We start from the raw sequence: 14,501 nt of genomic DNA on the forward strand, positions 1-14,501 counted from the left end.
AATAGCATGAAATAATAGATATACTGTTGTGGTGCTAATGCATGAACATCTGTGAGACTGGGTTGATTTAAAGCTGCAGGTTGTTCTGGCTGCACCAGGACACCAGTCGGTCTGTCTCCACCTGTAGGTGGACTCGTCTCCATCAGAGATGAGTCCATGATGGTCGTGTCGTCCACAAACTTCAGGAGTTTGACCACCTGGTGAGAGGAGGAGCAGATGTTGGTGAACAGGGAGAAGATCAGAGGAGAAAGACCACAGCCCTGAGGAGATCCAGTGCTGATGGTCCAGGAAGCAGAGATGGTTTTTCCCAGCTTCACGTGCTGCTTCCTGTCAGACAGGAAGTCTGTGATCCACCTGCAGGTGGAGTAGTTATGATCATAAACAGACTATTTATTATTAATGTAGGTTTTGTTTCAGATTTATTTGAATAAAAAGTTATTTCCTCCATGTTGAGCTACTTTTTTCCTCCACCTGGTTTTACTGGATCCCAAGCTGATGATATTTGAACCAAAAACATCTGGACCAAACATGTAAATTTCAACTCACAGCATATGAAAAGTAATCCTTGGTTACACATATTTAAATATACATTTCCATACAATACATCTGAACCAAATATTTACAGTATCTGAATCAAAGGGAAAATCAGATCCTTGTGATCAGGTGCAAATGAGGAAAATCATCAAAGAAAGAAGGATATTTTGTGTTGTTATGGTAACTGGCTTATTTCAGTTATATTTTATCAGAGAACAAAAGGTTTGAAATGTTTCCCTATCCTGACTCTCACAATGTGACGTCCAACTGCAGTGAAGGACCAGAGGAAAGTGGACATTGTGGGGACATGATAGCAGACATTACAGTCTGGACGACCTTCAGCGCTCTCTTCTCTGTGGTTGGATGTCCTGCTTGTGCTGCTGTTCTCTGGGAGTTGTTCAAAAGACACAAAAGAGGAAACTATGTCACCCCCAATGATGTCTTCATGCTCAACATCACCATCATGGACCTGCTCTTCTTGTTGTTCATCCCTCTTGGGTTGTTTAACTTCCTTTTCTGGCTTTTCCAGCCTGTCCAGATGTGGAGTGACTTTCTGTATGATTTAAACCTGACTGGACGACCTCTCCTCACGGCCTGCATGTGTTTTGACTCCTACCTGGCAGTGGTCCACCCAGTCTTTTATCACACCCACAGGAGTCCAACTGTTGGCATCCTCGTGGCTGCTGCATTGTGGGCCATCACTTTAGCTAAAGGAACCATTTCCACAGTCATAGATGAGCTGAACCACAGTCCCTGGACCATGTTTATGTATGTCATAGCTCTCCCTGTCATCATCATCTGTAACTCCTCAGTACTGTGGACGCTGAGGAAGTCTGACAGTGGAAGGACGGGTCTCCACCCAATGAAGAAGAAGGCTCTGCAGATCATCACCAACAACATGATAGTGACCGTCGTTGTTTACCTTCCTCCTGTGATGGTTTACATCTTTGGCAACATGAGAGGTTTCTGCTAAGGTAGGGGTTCTCATCTGGTCTCACCCTGGGACCCACATTTTACCATGGTCGTTCAATTGTGACCCAATTTTTTTTTTTAGAATTCAACCACAAATTATTTTTTTCTCAATTAGCTGTTGAAAACAATCTTTTTTTAAACATAAATCTCTATATTTTCCTGTGTAACATGCATTTCACAGCATGAAATGCAAAAGACATTTTCTTTCTTTCAAAATAAAAGACAAGTCCAACATGAGAATTATTAAGCATTAATTTATTTTTGACCAGCTGTCCATGACCCACCCAGTATAGGTCTGTGACCCACTTTTGGGTCCCGACCCACCAGTTGAGAATCATTGTGCTAATGAATCTAACAGGAGATCAGACCTGTTCATAGAATATATGCTTTCTATTAGGGATGGGCTATATTATCAAATGTTATATTGGTTTTTCCACAGATATTGAAAAAATACTGTATGTGCTGTTGTTTAAGACAACATAATAAAAATGAAAATGAAAAATATATAAATAATATTAATTTTTCAAAACATAAAATAAATAAATAAACAAATAATTGATTAATTAATAGAGAAAAATATTCAAAAACAAACATGACTTTTTCCATTACTGAAGAAATTGGAAATTTAGTGTTGGACAATATCAGATATCAGCAAAAATCTAATATTGAACTTTCTATAGAGTAGCACATTTTATAATAAATACAATGTTATTTAACAGAACAATCCACTCCTGTCCTCATATGTGTCCTTTAGCCATAACATAACATTATTGTAAGAATGGCCTCATGGGTAGCCTTAAAAAGTAGTCCAAGGTTCCAAAAATGCAGTCAAGTGTATTTATTTACAGTGAAAAAAAGTGCATCAGTATTTCTGTTTTCACAACATTTCATATGAAAAGTGTGTGTTCACATTGTTATGTCTAAGGTGGGCCCATAATAGAAATATAAGGTTTCATTAGCCAGGACAGAAATGAAGCTGTTAATAGGGGTTGGTCAGTGACAATTCATATAAGCAAATAGTACGGTATAGTGGCTTCTTTGATGGAAATATTTGTATTGATTGATTATTTATTTTTTCCTTCAAAAGTCAGTTTTAGTCAAGTTATTGACATTTTCTTAGAAGTATTAATTTTAGATCAAAGCTCCACAAATGGCATTACACAGTGAAGGATCTGATAAAAGCACTTTGGTGTTTGGTTTGCTCACAGGTTCCAGTCAGTTTTGATTTCTGGTTATTGTTCACTGGTATTAAATGTTGTAAGAATTGTGTTACAATAAATATCATTTTAGACAATGTTGATATTTTTGTTTTCTTTCCACATTAATAAACACATTTGAATAATGTTCTTAAACAACTGATTATTTTCATTTTTATTTAGTGTACATTATATTAACTGTCATCAATGCCTTTAATTGTAAAACAATATATTTTCCCTTTGGTCTGTATTTCCATCATAAGTTTAGTCTTAAATTTTCTTAAGGTGGTATTAAAAAGTCATAAATATATATTCTTATATTCTTCCTACCTGTAGTCACCCTGTATTTATCATCATCATGCTTGTAACCTATGTGAATAGATGCTTGTAAAATAAAAATGTACACATTGGGTTTTTTTTACATTTAAACTTTTATTAAACATCAATTTCAGATGCACTCCTGGAAAACAAACATATTCATATTAATAATTCATATTTTTGAATATTAATTCTCATTTGTTCGTCTACAAAATGCATCTTGTAACTGTAGAGGATGATGACATCATTTGTCACACATACATAGCAGAGAACAGAGAGTGACAGTGAGGAGGTCATAAACTGATTAATATTTTCACCCTCATGGACCACATGGTCAGAATGCTCTGCCAGATGTGCTCCAGTGTTTAAGTCGTGTCGTTACTACAGTTCTTCAATCACTTTCTAGCATAGATGGCCACAGACAGAGCGATGCCACCAATGGCTACTGCAGTGGCACCAAGCAGCCACTTCCAGCTCAAACCCCATGCTGACTTGGCCTGATGTTTGTGGGTGCTGGACGGGTTCTCCAACATCTTCTCATCCATGGCCTGATGTTTGTGGGTGCTGGACGGGTTCTCCAACATCTTCTCATCCATGGCCTGATGTTTGTGGGTGCTGGACGGGTCCTCCAACATCTTCTCATCCATGGCCTGATGTTTGTGGGTGCTGGACGGGTCCTCCAACATCTTCTCATCCATGGCCTGATGTTTGTGGGTGCTGGACGGGTTCTCCAACATCTTCTCATCATTCTCACTGTACTTCTTCATCATCGTGGAGACCTCATCGCGGATCGTGTTGTTGAGTGGCTTCAGGTCTCTGTGCTGATCAAGAACATTGCCTTGCTCCCTCTTGCAGGTGGCCAGATCAATCTCAGTGGGGGGCAGCAGCTTCAGGTCTGGAGCATCAGTAGCTTCCTACTTCTTTGTTCTTTGATGTGGAGTTCTTCCCCGGCATATATCAACGGTTGTTCTAAACTCCTCAGTTGCCACGGTTACGTGATGTTTTTTTAATTCAGAATGAGTTATTCTGCATTAAATCATTCTGCTTCATGTTTACATGGTAATAATAATTCCCGAACTGAGGTTTACATGGAAAACCGGTTCATTCAGCTTTATTTAATTCCACTTTAGGTCTGGGGGTTGGGAAGGCTGTGATTGGACAGGGAGCGAACATGTCGTATCACGTCTATTGGGAAAAACACACAACCAACATGTTATTGTCGGCTGTAACACAGAAGACCACACATAAGAAGTGTTTTCACCTTTATTTTGATTGTTGTTTTAAAGCAACAGCTCAACAGTAACACACTTTTGTCCACGGAGCAGAAGAGATAGAAACTAATCACCAGTAAATAAAGTCCAGTAAAACTCTGTGAAACAAAAACCAGGAATAAATAGTTGCTTCCTGGTAAAGATAGTAGCTCTAAAAATGGTTCCAATGATAAACTTGGTGATATTACAGCCTGTGCAGCAGTATGGGGGGGACGCATGTCCAGGTCTGATGAAACCTGTTCCGTTTGCTGATCTCCATGTGTGTGATAAGTCCATGTGTCCGTGTTAATGTCAGCATGTTTATGCCTCCGTCCATTCCCTTTTTTCATTATATTCATGGCTAAAAACGCTCTTATTAAATAGTGTCAGTGTCATACCACAGAGAGAAGCTGTGACTGAGAACATCCTCTACATCAGAGGTCTCTTTCTCGTGGCCGTAGAACAATGTGAAAATGTAATGTTAGTAAAGCCCATGTGTTTTATACTGTAATGTAATGACGTGACTTGAGCCGTTATCAAAGATTTTGAGCCTTTAATGGAAGTCCTTAAAACATCATGTACCCCTCATTCTCTGCTGACGCCCACCCTTCCCCAGCCTCCCAGCCAATCAACACGCAGAACACATGTAAACAAAGACAGAGAAAGCTGCACGTAACGATACTTCAAATGCCATGGGAAACCACAACACGTGTTAAACATTGAATAAACTACACGTGGAACATAACTCAGTAACATAGGACCTAGTCTGTTACAATATGAATGGCACTTTACAACATTGTGCATTGACGATGTCACCAAGGGAAACACACCACCGATAGAGCCACCCACCCAGCCAACTCGCACCCGCCGTCTCGCTTCTGAGGCTGGGGTCTCATAGGGGACCTACTCACCTTGGTGATCGTCAACGAAACATCGATGTTGGCTGTAACGTACAGCTGATTCCATGGGGTTATTATAGAAAATAAAAGCCTCTGTGGTTGTGTCCCATGGTTTGTATCGGCTATAATCGGCTAATGTCCCACTCTCCCGACGGATAGTAAACGCCCCACTGGCGATTGCTTTTTTCCACTCTATCTCGGTACTATCTACCATCTACAAATGTCATGATGTTCATGTCATCACGAAATACATGAACATTGAGCACAAAAAGGAAGAGTGGTTCATTATCCGCCTTGTTGTTGCCGGAAGAAAAAGCGTAAATGACGTTCTCCATGCGTCTGGTTGGCTAAACACGTGACTTTAACTGTATTGCTGGGAGAGCGACAGCAATTAGCTGATGTCATGTCATGTTGGATTTTCTGCAGATACACTTTTTAAGTTTTTGGTTGAAATGTCATGCCAGAAATTAAGATAATTAATGTAACGAAATAACGAACGAATGACGGGTAGTGCTGACCCTAACCTCTCTGGTGCCCTAGGACAGATTTTATTTTGGCCCTCTTATATTTTTATACCATGTATTTGACATTTACATTATTGTTATTATTATTATCAGAATCATTTCTAACACTTACATAGTGGTCTTCATCATATCCACAAAGATGCTTTACATGAGGAGAAAACATGAGCAAAATTACTTTTTTGACATTTTATTTACTTGTGATAAAAGAGTTTCACATACACATATAAAAGAACACAAACTAAATATCTTAAATATCTTAGTAATTAATATTATTATAGTAAAGCATTGCACAAAAACAAGATACAGATTAAAGATAGATAGATAGTGGTGGGTTGGCTCATCAAATATTATTTTGAATTTAAATACTTGTGACTACAATGTTTTACTATATTTCATTATGTAAAACGATGCAAAACTTCCAGATTTAATATAATATTACTTAAATTGCAGTAATGAACACACATTAATGTACACAATTACAGTTCACAGAGGTATTGCACAAAGAAATTATTTATTAAAACACATTTTCCTGATATGTTACAGTGAGAAAAATACAGTTGGAGGATGTGGGAACCTCTCACTTGCACAGGTATAATAATCTTATTATTATCCTGCTGTGTGTGTGTGACCCAGGCTTTGTGTTGGCAGCAGGTTGTGGGTTTGAGTCCAGCTCACAGCAAGGAGCACGTCTGGTGACTCAGTTAAAATACACCAGAAATATCTATATAGAGGTACAGGTGATACTGTCTATGATATTTCACTATTGCTTTTTGCATCTTTTCCTTTGTGTGAGGGAGTGTAAAAATTGTCCCCCTGCCTTTGTGCAGCTACACTGTTAGAAAAAGGGGTACGCTAAGGGTACATTTATGTTCTTCAAGATACAATTTCTAGTTATGTACCCTCGATGGGTCAAATTTGAGCCACAAGATACTGATATGTACCCTTTTTAGGCTTAAATGGTGCTAATATGTCCTCACTGATGAAAGGGCTTTAATTTGTACCCTTATTCTTTGACATAGGGGTACAATGCATATTATTTTACCATTGGATATACTGAAGCTGTTAAATGTTAGTGGGCCTATTTGTCTGACAAGGTTGACTTTTTACTGTACTGTATACAGTATACAGCTCAATTTATAATTACTTTCTGCACCCATCTGTGCTACATAAAATGTAATATTGGATGTCCAAACATTCTGAGTTGGAATATTTTATGACCCATTCAATTGTGTGCTTTTGGGCTAAAATAACAATATAAATACTTCAGTGCTGATCTGGTCTGACTCTCAAATGTGTCCTGCAGGCCCCACAACACCCAATAATGCAGTCCACACAGGTGCAGCCGTGCGGTGTGCACGCGCAGCCCCGACAAGGATTTGAATTTCACCGCCTAAATTTCCTTTCTTCCTCGCGCCGCAGCGGATACGCGCGCATTCCACTCTCAAACTTTTAAGATGGACTTTACCACGGAGGAACTTCTTCTGAAGCTAAAGGAGTCGGGTATTAATATTACGGAGGAAGAGGCACAAAAATTCAGAGGTAACAATTTATTTTACCAGTAGATGAAGTATTTTTTTTTTTTATCCAATATTGACAATGTGACCATGAAGGTTGCTTGTCAGCGTCAACTGGTGCTAATGCTACCTAGCTTGTGCCATAGCCTGCTTGGGACTGCTACTAGCGTTAAACAACTGAAATTCGTAGAGCAAGTGCTTTTTTTTTTTCAACGTTCCTGTATTAAGTCATGGGTGGGTACACGGGACACAGCGGCCGTTTTCCGAGTCTCGAAGGCCGCCGCTGTTTCTAAACCTCGGAGGGAGGCAAGCCCCGCTGTTCCCCGTTCTTCCAAACACCTTCGAAAGAGGAACTGTTCTTGAACTGGAGGAATGCTAACAACGTCTGGCAGGGAACAAGGCCAACACGAACAAAGATAGAGGACAACACTGACTACAGATGAGAATACACAAAAAAGGACGGTTCAGAAGAAATCAAGAATGTTTTGACCAGAGAGACATGTAAACCCATGTAAATTTGCGATGGTAAAACAGGGGACGGGACCCGGATAAGCAAACTGCTTCTCTCGTCTCCTTTTTCGGCATGTACAAAAAAGAAAAAAAAATGTAAAAAAAAAAAAAAAGTGAATGTAACCATGTCGGAAATAAACTGAATAAATAAATAAATAAATAAATAAATAAATAAAATACATCGGTACCGCGGTGTACCCGGGAAGGCACCCTGATTGCCAGGCTAACCACGGCTGTCTCCCAGACGTGGTGCCTACTAGTTAGCTAACTGTTTTAGCGATGAAAATGTGTTAAATTCCTCTTGTCTGTGTCACGGCCTGCTTTGCAGTGCTTTTATGAATAGATCAATGTTATATAATGTGTTGCCTTTTTATGTTCAAACTGTATCTACATTATCTTTCTCTCTCACGCTCTTTGTGTGCGCGAGAGACACTTTTTCTTTATAGACCATGAAGTTGACGGTGAAACTCTGGAGTGTGGCCTGACAGACACAATGTTGTCTTCCCTCTTTGGCTCGTTTAAAAAACAAGCTAAATTTCTGAAGTTTATTCGAGAACACAAAATGATCACCCTAACTCTTGTGCCAGAGTGCGACCCACCCACTTGTCCTGCAGAAAGGTATGTCAAATAACATGTGTAGTTTTGATCTGAGATACTTGTACTGGTGTCTGAGCCAGGTTAGTTGGATTTTTTAACACACTGTTTAGATATATTTTTTACTGTTTTTTTATTTATTTTTTATAAAGATGCATAAACAAATCTTCTGTGTCTCTACTAAGCAAAGGTACTTGAGGAGTCATCTGTATTCTGTATTGAGGACAGACGGCTGCTCAAGCTTACACGTTTAAATTCAGTAAGAGTGGTGAGTGAATGAATAGGTTGCGTTCACGTTATAGAATTCTATTTCAGTTGGAGGGCAGGTGCCAATACAACTCTATGGGAGAGAAACAGTTTTTGACAGAAATTTCCAAAAAGAAAATGTCCAAATGTTTTCTCTGATCATCATGTGATAGTGATCAGATTCACAAACCTGACATGTGAATTTTATGGCTGAAAGTCCTTTCTACTGGCCAACATCAAGCACATGTTTTTGAATATTGTCTCCACTTTTGGACGCCTTTGTGAGGAAATAATTAGACATATGTTCACATTTACTTAAAGATATGACTTTGAACTTTGTGACAGTTTTTGTTTCATGTGAATTGGCCCAGTAATTACAGAGATATTAGCAATGATTTACGACTATAAATCTGCATTTTGAGCGTTACTACACTGTAAAATAAAACATAGTGTTTCAACTTAAAAATATGAGTGAAAGGGCTGCATTTGAATTTTGAGTTAAGTGAATAAACACAATTTGTTGTCTTAACATCACCATATGTTCTCCCAGATTGAAATTTCATGTTGTTTCAACATGTTATTTAGTTAGTTTGATTTATATTTGAAAGTTGATACAACTTCTCTTAGTTATGTTAACTTTAACACTTGTAACCCAAACTAAAAATTTTAAGCTGTCAAAACTGGTTTTTTTGGATCATTTTAATTGATAGAACTGACTTATATAAATCAATTGAATCTGTAATTTCATGTAGACTCAATTAAAACTATCAGGTCATTTGAAAGATATATAAGTCATCTGAACTAACCCATTTCAGAACAATTTTCCATACAAAAGAAGGGGGCGGGGGGGCACTGTAATCACTGGCATTGTACATAAACCATTTTAAACATCCTTGCCATTTTATCATTCATTGGAAATACCCCATTTGATGACCAATTTGACAACCGAAAAATACAAAAGACAGGCAATAAACACATTCTAATCAAGCCAGCTTGATTTTATTTAACTTATTAGAACAGTCTTCACTCAAAAGGCACATTTTACAATGATCAAAGCAGTTTATCAATGTTTGATACTTTGAAGAGAACATTTTAAGTATTTCAAATGAGACAACTGATGGCACAATATGACCCAAAAACACAGAAACTGTTGAATCTGTATGGATATTTACTCCAAACATTTTGACAACACATCCCCAAATTAAAATGGAAAGAAAACAAATTATTACAAAGTCAAAATGATAATAGCATTTATATAGTAATACTAAAAAAACAAATCTGGTGCACATTTTATTCTTGTCAGTTACCATTTGGTCTTAACTTCTGACTTCTTTCTTGTAATATTCTTAACTTGTGCATCTAAATGGATTTGGACTTATATGGGGATATTTTCCGATGGAATTAAGTAACAATAAACAAAACTCAAAAGTTGCAAAGACCGTGCCAAACTTGTACTTTAAAATGTAAACAATGTTTAAGAACTGGAAAAGTTACAGTGCTTTCCAAAAATGTCAGACATCCTTATGTCATGACATGACACCTGTCGGGAGAATCTACATAGTTTTACGCAAGAGTCTGTTTCTCAAACCATGCACAAAAGAGGAACACTGTCCTCCGCCAATGTTCATCAGGATCTTTTGAATAACTTCAAATGTATACCTGAGTTCCTTTGGATAGTCTATATTAAGGGCAAAAAGCAGACCCATCAGTAGGGCAATGGCATGAGGGATGTCCTTCACATCAGGCAGGACGACTTGTTCCTCAAGAACTACTGATGTGGTAATGACGATCTCTCCATCTTTCACCATCACAACTCCAACTTTTATCCCCCGAGTGAATGTGGCTTCCTCGTCAGTGGCCTGCACAAGTTATATAGCAAAAAAACTCATTAAGACCATTTGCAATATTTGGAGAATTAATTCTACAGACAGCCTTGTTAGAACACATGTTGTTATAAGCACATCTAAAATATTTTGATTTATAAAGGAATTGTTCACCACTCATTTTGAGACACATGCTTACCTGAACAGTCTTGAATGCACTTGAGGGATCATCCTTGAGAAAATAAGGAAGGCCAAGCAGAAACACAGACCTCTTCCTCTGCATGGAGGACTGATCGAAAAAAAAAAAGTAGAAATGCAGATTTTTGTTTAGAAATGACAAAATCTTGATATCCTGATCCTTTCATTCTGCTTTCTGTATCCAGTGGATTTGTTGGACATCTTGACTTCAAATTTTACATTTTGAGTTTACAGACTTACTGTGATAGAAGTCTCCTCAAAAGTTGCTTTAAACAACAGTTTGATTTTTCTGAATAGTCTTCATTTTTTCGCAGCCTTTTCCATTTTTTAAATTCTTGATACTATAATTTTTGGAATATATTTTTTATTGTCAAGTTACTTAACTTTGACCAATCACTCTGGCATAAGAAAGATCCTGAATTGCTGTAATGAGTTTGTGTCAAAACATAACTGGTTCTTGCTAAATTTGCACTGGCAAGCTTTTTCAAACATAATTTGTATTTGATGGATTTATTTCCTAAAAGGCATTACTGAATTACTATCAAATTGTCAACTTTTCTAATTATTTTTAGAGCACACCAAATAATACTGTCACATGCTCAAATACACAGGCTGAAAACTGGTAAAAATTTAAGTAAAGTCAACAGGAAATCTTACTAATTGAAATACATTTACCTGTATGAACATTTTATTACTTACATCATCATCAAGACATTTCATCTGCCTGGTCAGTGCAGCTATCTTCCCATCCTTGGCCTTGAACAGCTCCAGGAACCTTGGCAAATACTGATCCAACCCGTTGAAGAAAGCGTTCTTCAGGTCAACAGATGTAAGACGAGCAAACTCTGCTTCAATCTGTGGATAATGAAAGAAGTTGACCAAAAATATAACAATTAATTCTTGGCAACTTTAAACAAGTTTTTAAAAGGACACAAAACAGTTGACAAATGGTGTAAAAGCGTAACATCTTAGAAATCAACTTCAACCCTCTACCTGCTGTTCTTTGAACAGGGCTGGCCACCTTTCTTTGACTTCTGCTACAAGCGGTTCATCTTCGACAATTTCTTTTCTTCGTAAGGAGAATGTGATGTTCATCATTTCACCAATTTGCTTCCAGTCCACCTTTCTTTTTGTCATCTCTACAACCATGGCAGATCTCTCTCTTTCAAGATCAGATTCACTTTTCCCTTCTGGAAAGCCTGGCAGAAAGTTTACTTCAGACTTTTTGGCCCTCTTGAGTCTTTTTAGAGGTGGCCCAGAGCCACGAGCATTCACTCCAACTTCAGAGCATCCAGCTACTCGCATCTTCTGACGGAAGTTGCCTATTTTGAACTTCAAGCTGAATTTCCAGCAATACCATCCATGGACAGAGCCCGGTTCCTTTAGACAAGGGTGTTTCTCAATGAGAGCTTGGGCCACCTGATCATTTTTTTTTTTTTTTCTTTTTTTTTTTGTCTGCACATGCTGTCGAAGGTTAACACTACAAGAAGTGCAATCTTTTGACAGCAATGCATATTTTATTATTGCAATTAAATAAATTTATTTATTTCATTGCATAATTGTGACCGTCACCAGCCCTCCCTAGGGAAGGGTAAGAAATACTTTATTAAAGGGAGGATGTAAAAAAGAGAGGGCAGTGTTACACCAAGGTGAGGGGTTGGAGAGGGGTGGGGAAGTTAACAGGGAAGAGGGATACAAGATAGGATATGGAATGGGTGGGGAATAGTTTTAAGTGATGCGATGTGAAATTGTGGTTGTGTATATTGTGTTTATTGTTGTGTTGTCAAGCCAGTTTGGTGACCAGTGTGTGGTTTAGGAATAATGGTGGTGGCTGTGAACAAAGGAAGAGGTGAGTGGAAATTCCATAAAACAGGTATTTGGGAACAACGTGTCTAAGGTTGAGCCCAGTATGAGTGTTATCCCACAGCCCAAGGCCAGTGCATCCATGACAAATGTATTTCCAAGTACCGCCACTGCAAAACCCAAGAGCCGCCCCCGGGCCCGAAGAAGCAGTCAGGCCAGCAGCAAGAGCAGGCAGCCTAAGGGCCCCCGGCGACCACCCCACGGCCAAGCAGTCCCCCGAACGCCCCCAAGATCCCAAGCCGAGAGGCAGCCATCGCCCCCCCATACACACCCGAGAAAGCCCCAAGGAGCCAAGGACCCAGCGCACCACGCCACCGATCCCACCCCCAACCCCCAGACCCCCCACCCCATCGACCCCCCCACCCCCCCACCCCACCCCCGCGCCCAACCCCCCGAGGGGAGGGCCCAGAGAACTCCCTGCCCGAGGCCCCAGCGGAGGAGCCGAAGCCCACGCCCAGCAGACGACCAGAACCGCGCCGAACAGGCAGCCAGTGGGCACCCGCCGGCGAGCCCAGAGCCAGCAGGGGCCCGACCCCAGGCCAGAAGGACCCGGAACGGATGCAGCACCAGGAGCAGCCCGCCCAGGGAGGACGACCACACCCCAAGCCGCATAAGGCACCAGGGGGCCGCTGGGAGTCTCCCCGCCGGCCCCCAGGCACCCCAACCTAGCCCCCCACGGCGCCCCAGATCACCCTTCACTGATGCCGCCCGCGCCACGAGCTTCAGTTTTTTTTTTTTTTAAAGCCAGGGCCCCCTCCAAGGGCCAAGCCAGACCGCCCCGCCGGGATGTGGCCCCCCTATTCCGGCCCCCGACACCCTACCTCACGGGGCACTGCCCAAGCAGGGGCCGTACCAGTAGGTACGCAAGCCACGCGCCACCCGCCCCGAAAGACCCCCGCCAGGACCGGCCCGGCCAGCAGGCCAAGCACCCCGGGCCCCAGGAGCACCCCCCGGGACCAGGACCCCCCAAGGGCAAGCCCCCGGGCCAAGCCCCCCGGGACGCATCCCCCACCCCCGCCCGGGACCCGGCCACGGCCCAGCAGGACCGCACAGCCCCGGACAGCCCACGGCCAGCAGCCCAGGGCCCGCCGCCCCCCGGACAGCGCCAGCCACGGAGCAGCGCCCCCCGCCGGCCCGCGAGCAACCGGCGATCCCCACCGCGGGGACGGAGGCACCCCAATGGCACACATCAAGTGCGGGACAGCAGCCCCCAGCCAAAGATGCCCCGGACCCACCCACCAGTCCGCAAACGGCAGGATAGACCCACCAGGCGGCCGACAGCAACCTCCACTACCGGAACAGCTAGCGCCGCCCCCCAGTAAACAGCATCACCCCGAGGCGCCAAGCAACCCCGCCCCAACCCCGGCGAGGACACCAGCACACCCCCAGCACACCCACCCCCCAAACCGGCGAGGCAGGCCGCCCCGGGCCCACACACCGCGGGGCCCGCCCCCAAGGCCACCAGGAGACGAAACAAGCACCCAGCCACACCCAAGGGGAGGAAGCACCCCCGCGCCCCACCAGGCCGACACCGCCCGGAAAGACCCCGCAAGGAGAGACCCCAGCAAAGCCCCCCCGAGACCCACCGCCACGCCCGACCGCACCATCCTGATGTATTTTTACTCTAAGCAGTGGCCCAGCCACCAACAGAGGAGCCAGGCCCCCACCGGAGAGGCCCAAATATGTGAACCAACCCACCACCCTGTTATGGTGCCTCTCCATTCCCCAATGGAGAGGCACTTCCCTATCCCCTGTGTGAATGTGTGTTTAGTGAATGTATGGGGTGTAATTAAAAGAAGGGGGAAGGAGGGGAGCGGTGCTCCCCATCCTGCCTCTGTGGATATATGTGTATGTGGTGTAATAGGCCGGAGGGTGTAGGTGAGTACACCCTCCGGGGGGTGGCATGTTGAAGTGCGATTAAAATTGGAGGGATTAGTATGGTAACTAGAGGTGGGAGTGCCGCCCCCACGCCACTACATAGTGACACAGGTGGCGGCCCCCTCCACCCCCAGTCCCACCATCCAGCCCCCCAAGGGTTGGGTATGGGTGTGTGGTGCATT

The 14,501-nt window shown here is 42.3% G+C and overlaps 1 protein-coding gene across 1 annotated transcript; it reads left to right on the forward strand.

The window, feature by feature from the left end:
* The first annotated feature begins 329 nt into the window (after window positions 1-329).
* Window positions 330-1,563, forward strand: LOC114460793 (G-protein coupled receptor 35-like). Its single transcript, XM_028442678.1, has 2 exons — window positions 330-360; window positions 808-1,563. The coding sequence occupies exon 2, from the start codon at window positions 842-844 to the stop codon at window positions 1,505-1,507; it is 666 nt and encodes a 221-aa protein (XP_028298479.1). The 5' UTR covers window positions 330-360; window positions 808-841; the 3' UTR covers window positions 1,508-1,563.
* The last annotated feature ends 12,938 nt before the right edge of the window (window positions 1,564-14,501 follow it).

Source organism: Gouania willdenowi, unplaced genomic scaffold (genome assembly GCF_900634775.1).
Source record: "Gouania willdenowi unplaced genomic scaffold, fGouWil2.1 scaffold_68_arrow_ctg1, whole genome shotgun sequence".
Taxonomy (NCBI): domain Eukaryota; kingdom Metazoa; phylum Chordata; class Actinopteri; order Blenniiformes; family Gobiesocidae; genus Gouania; species Gouania willdenowi.

What these genes read in the sequence shown, in the direction of transcription:
- LOC114460793 (XM_028442678.1), top strand. Translation starts at nt 842, where the DNA reads ATGATAGCAGACATTACAGTCTGGACGACCTTCAGCGCTCTCTTCTCT.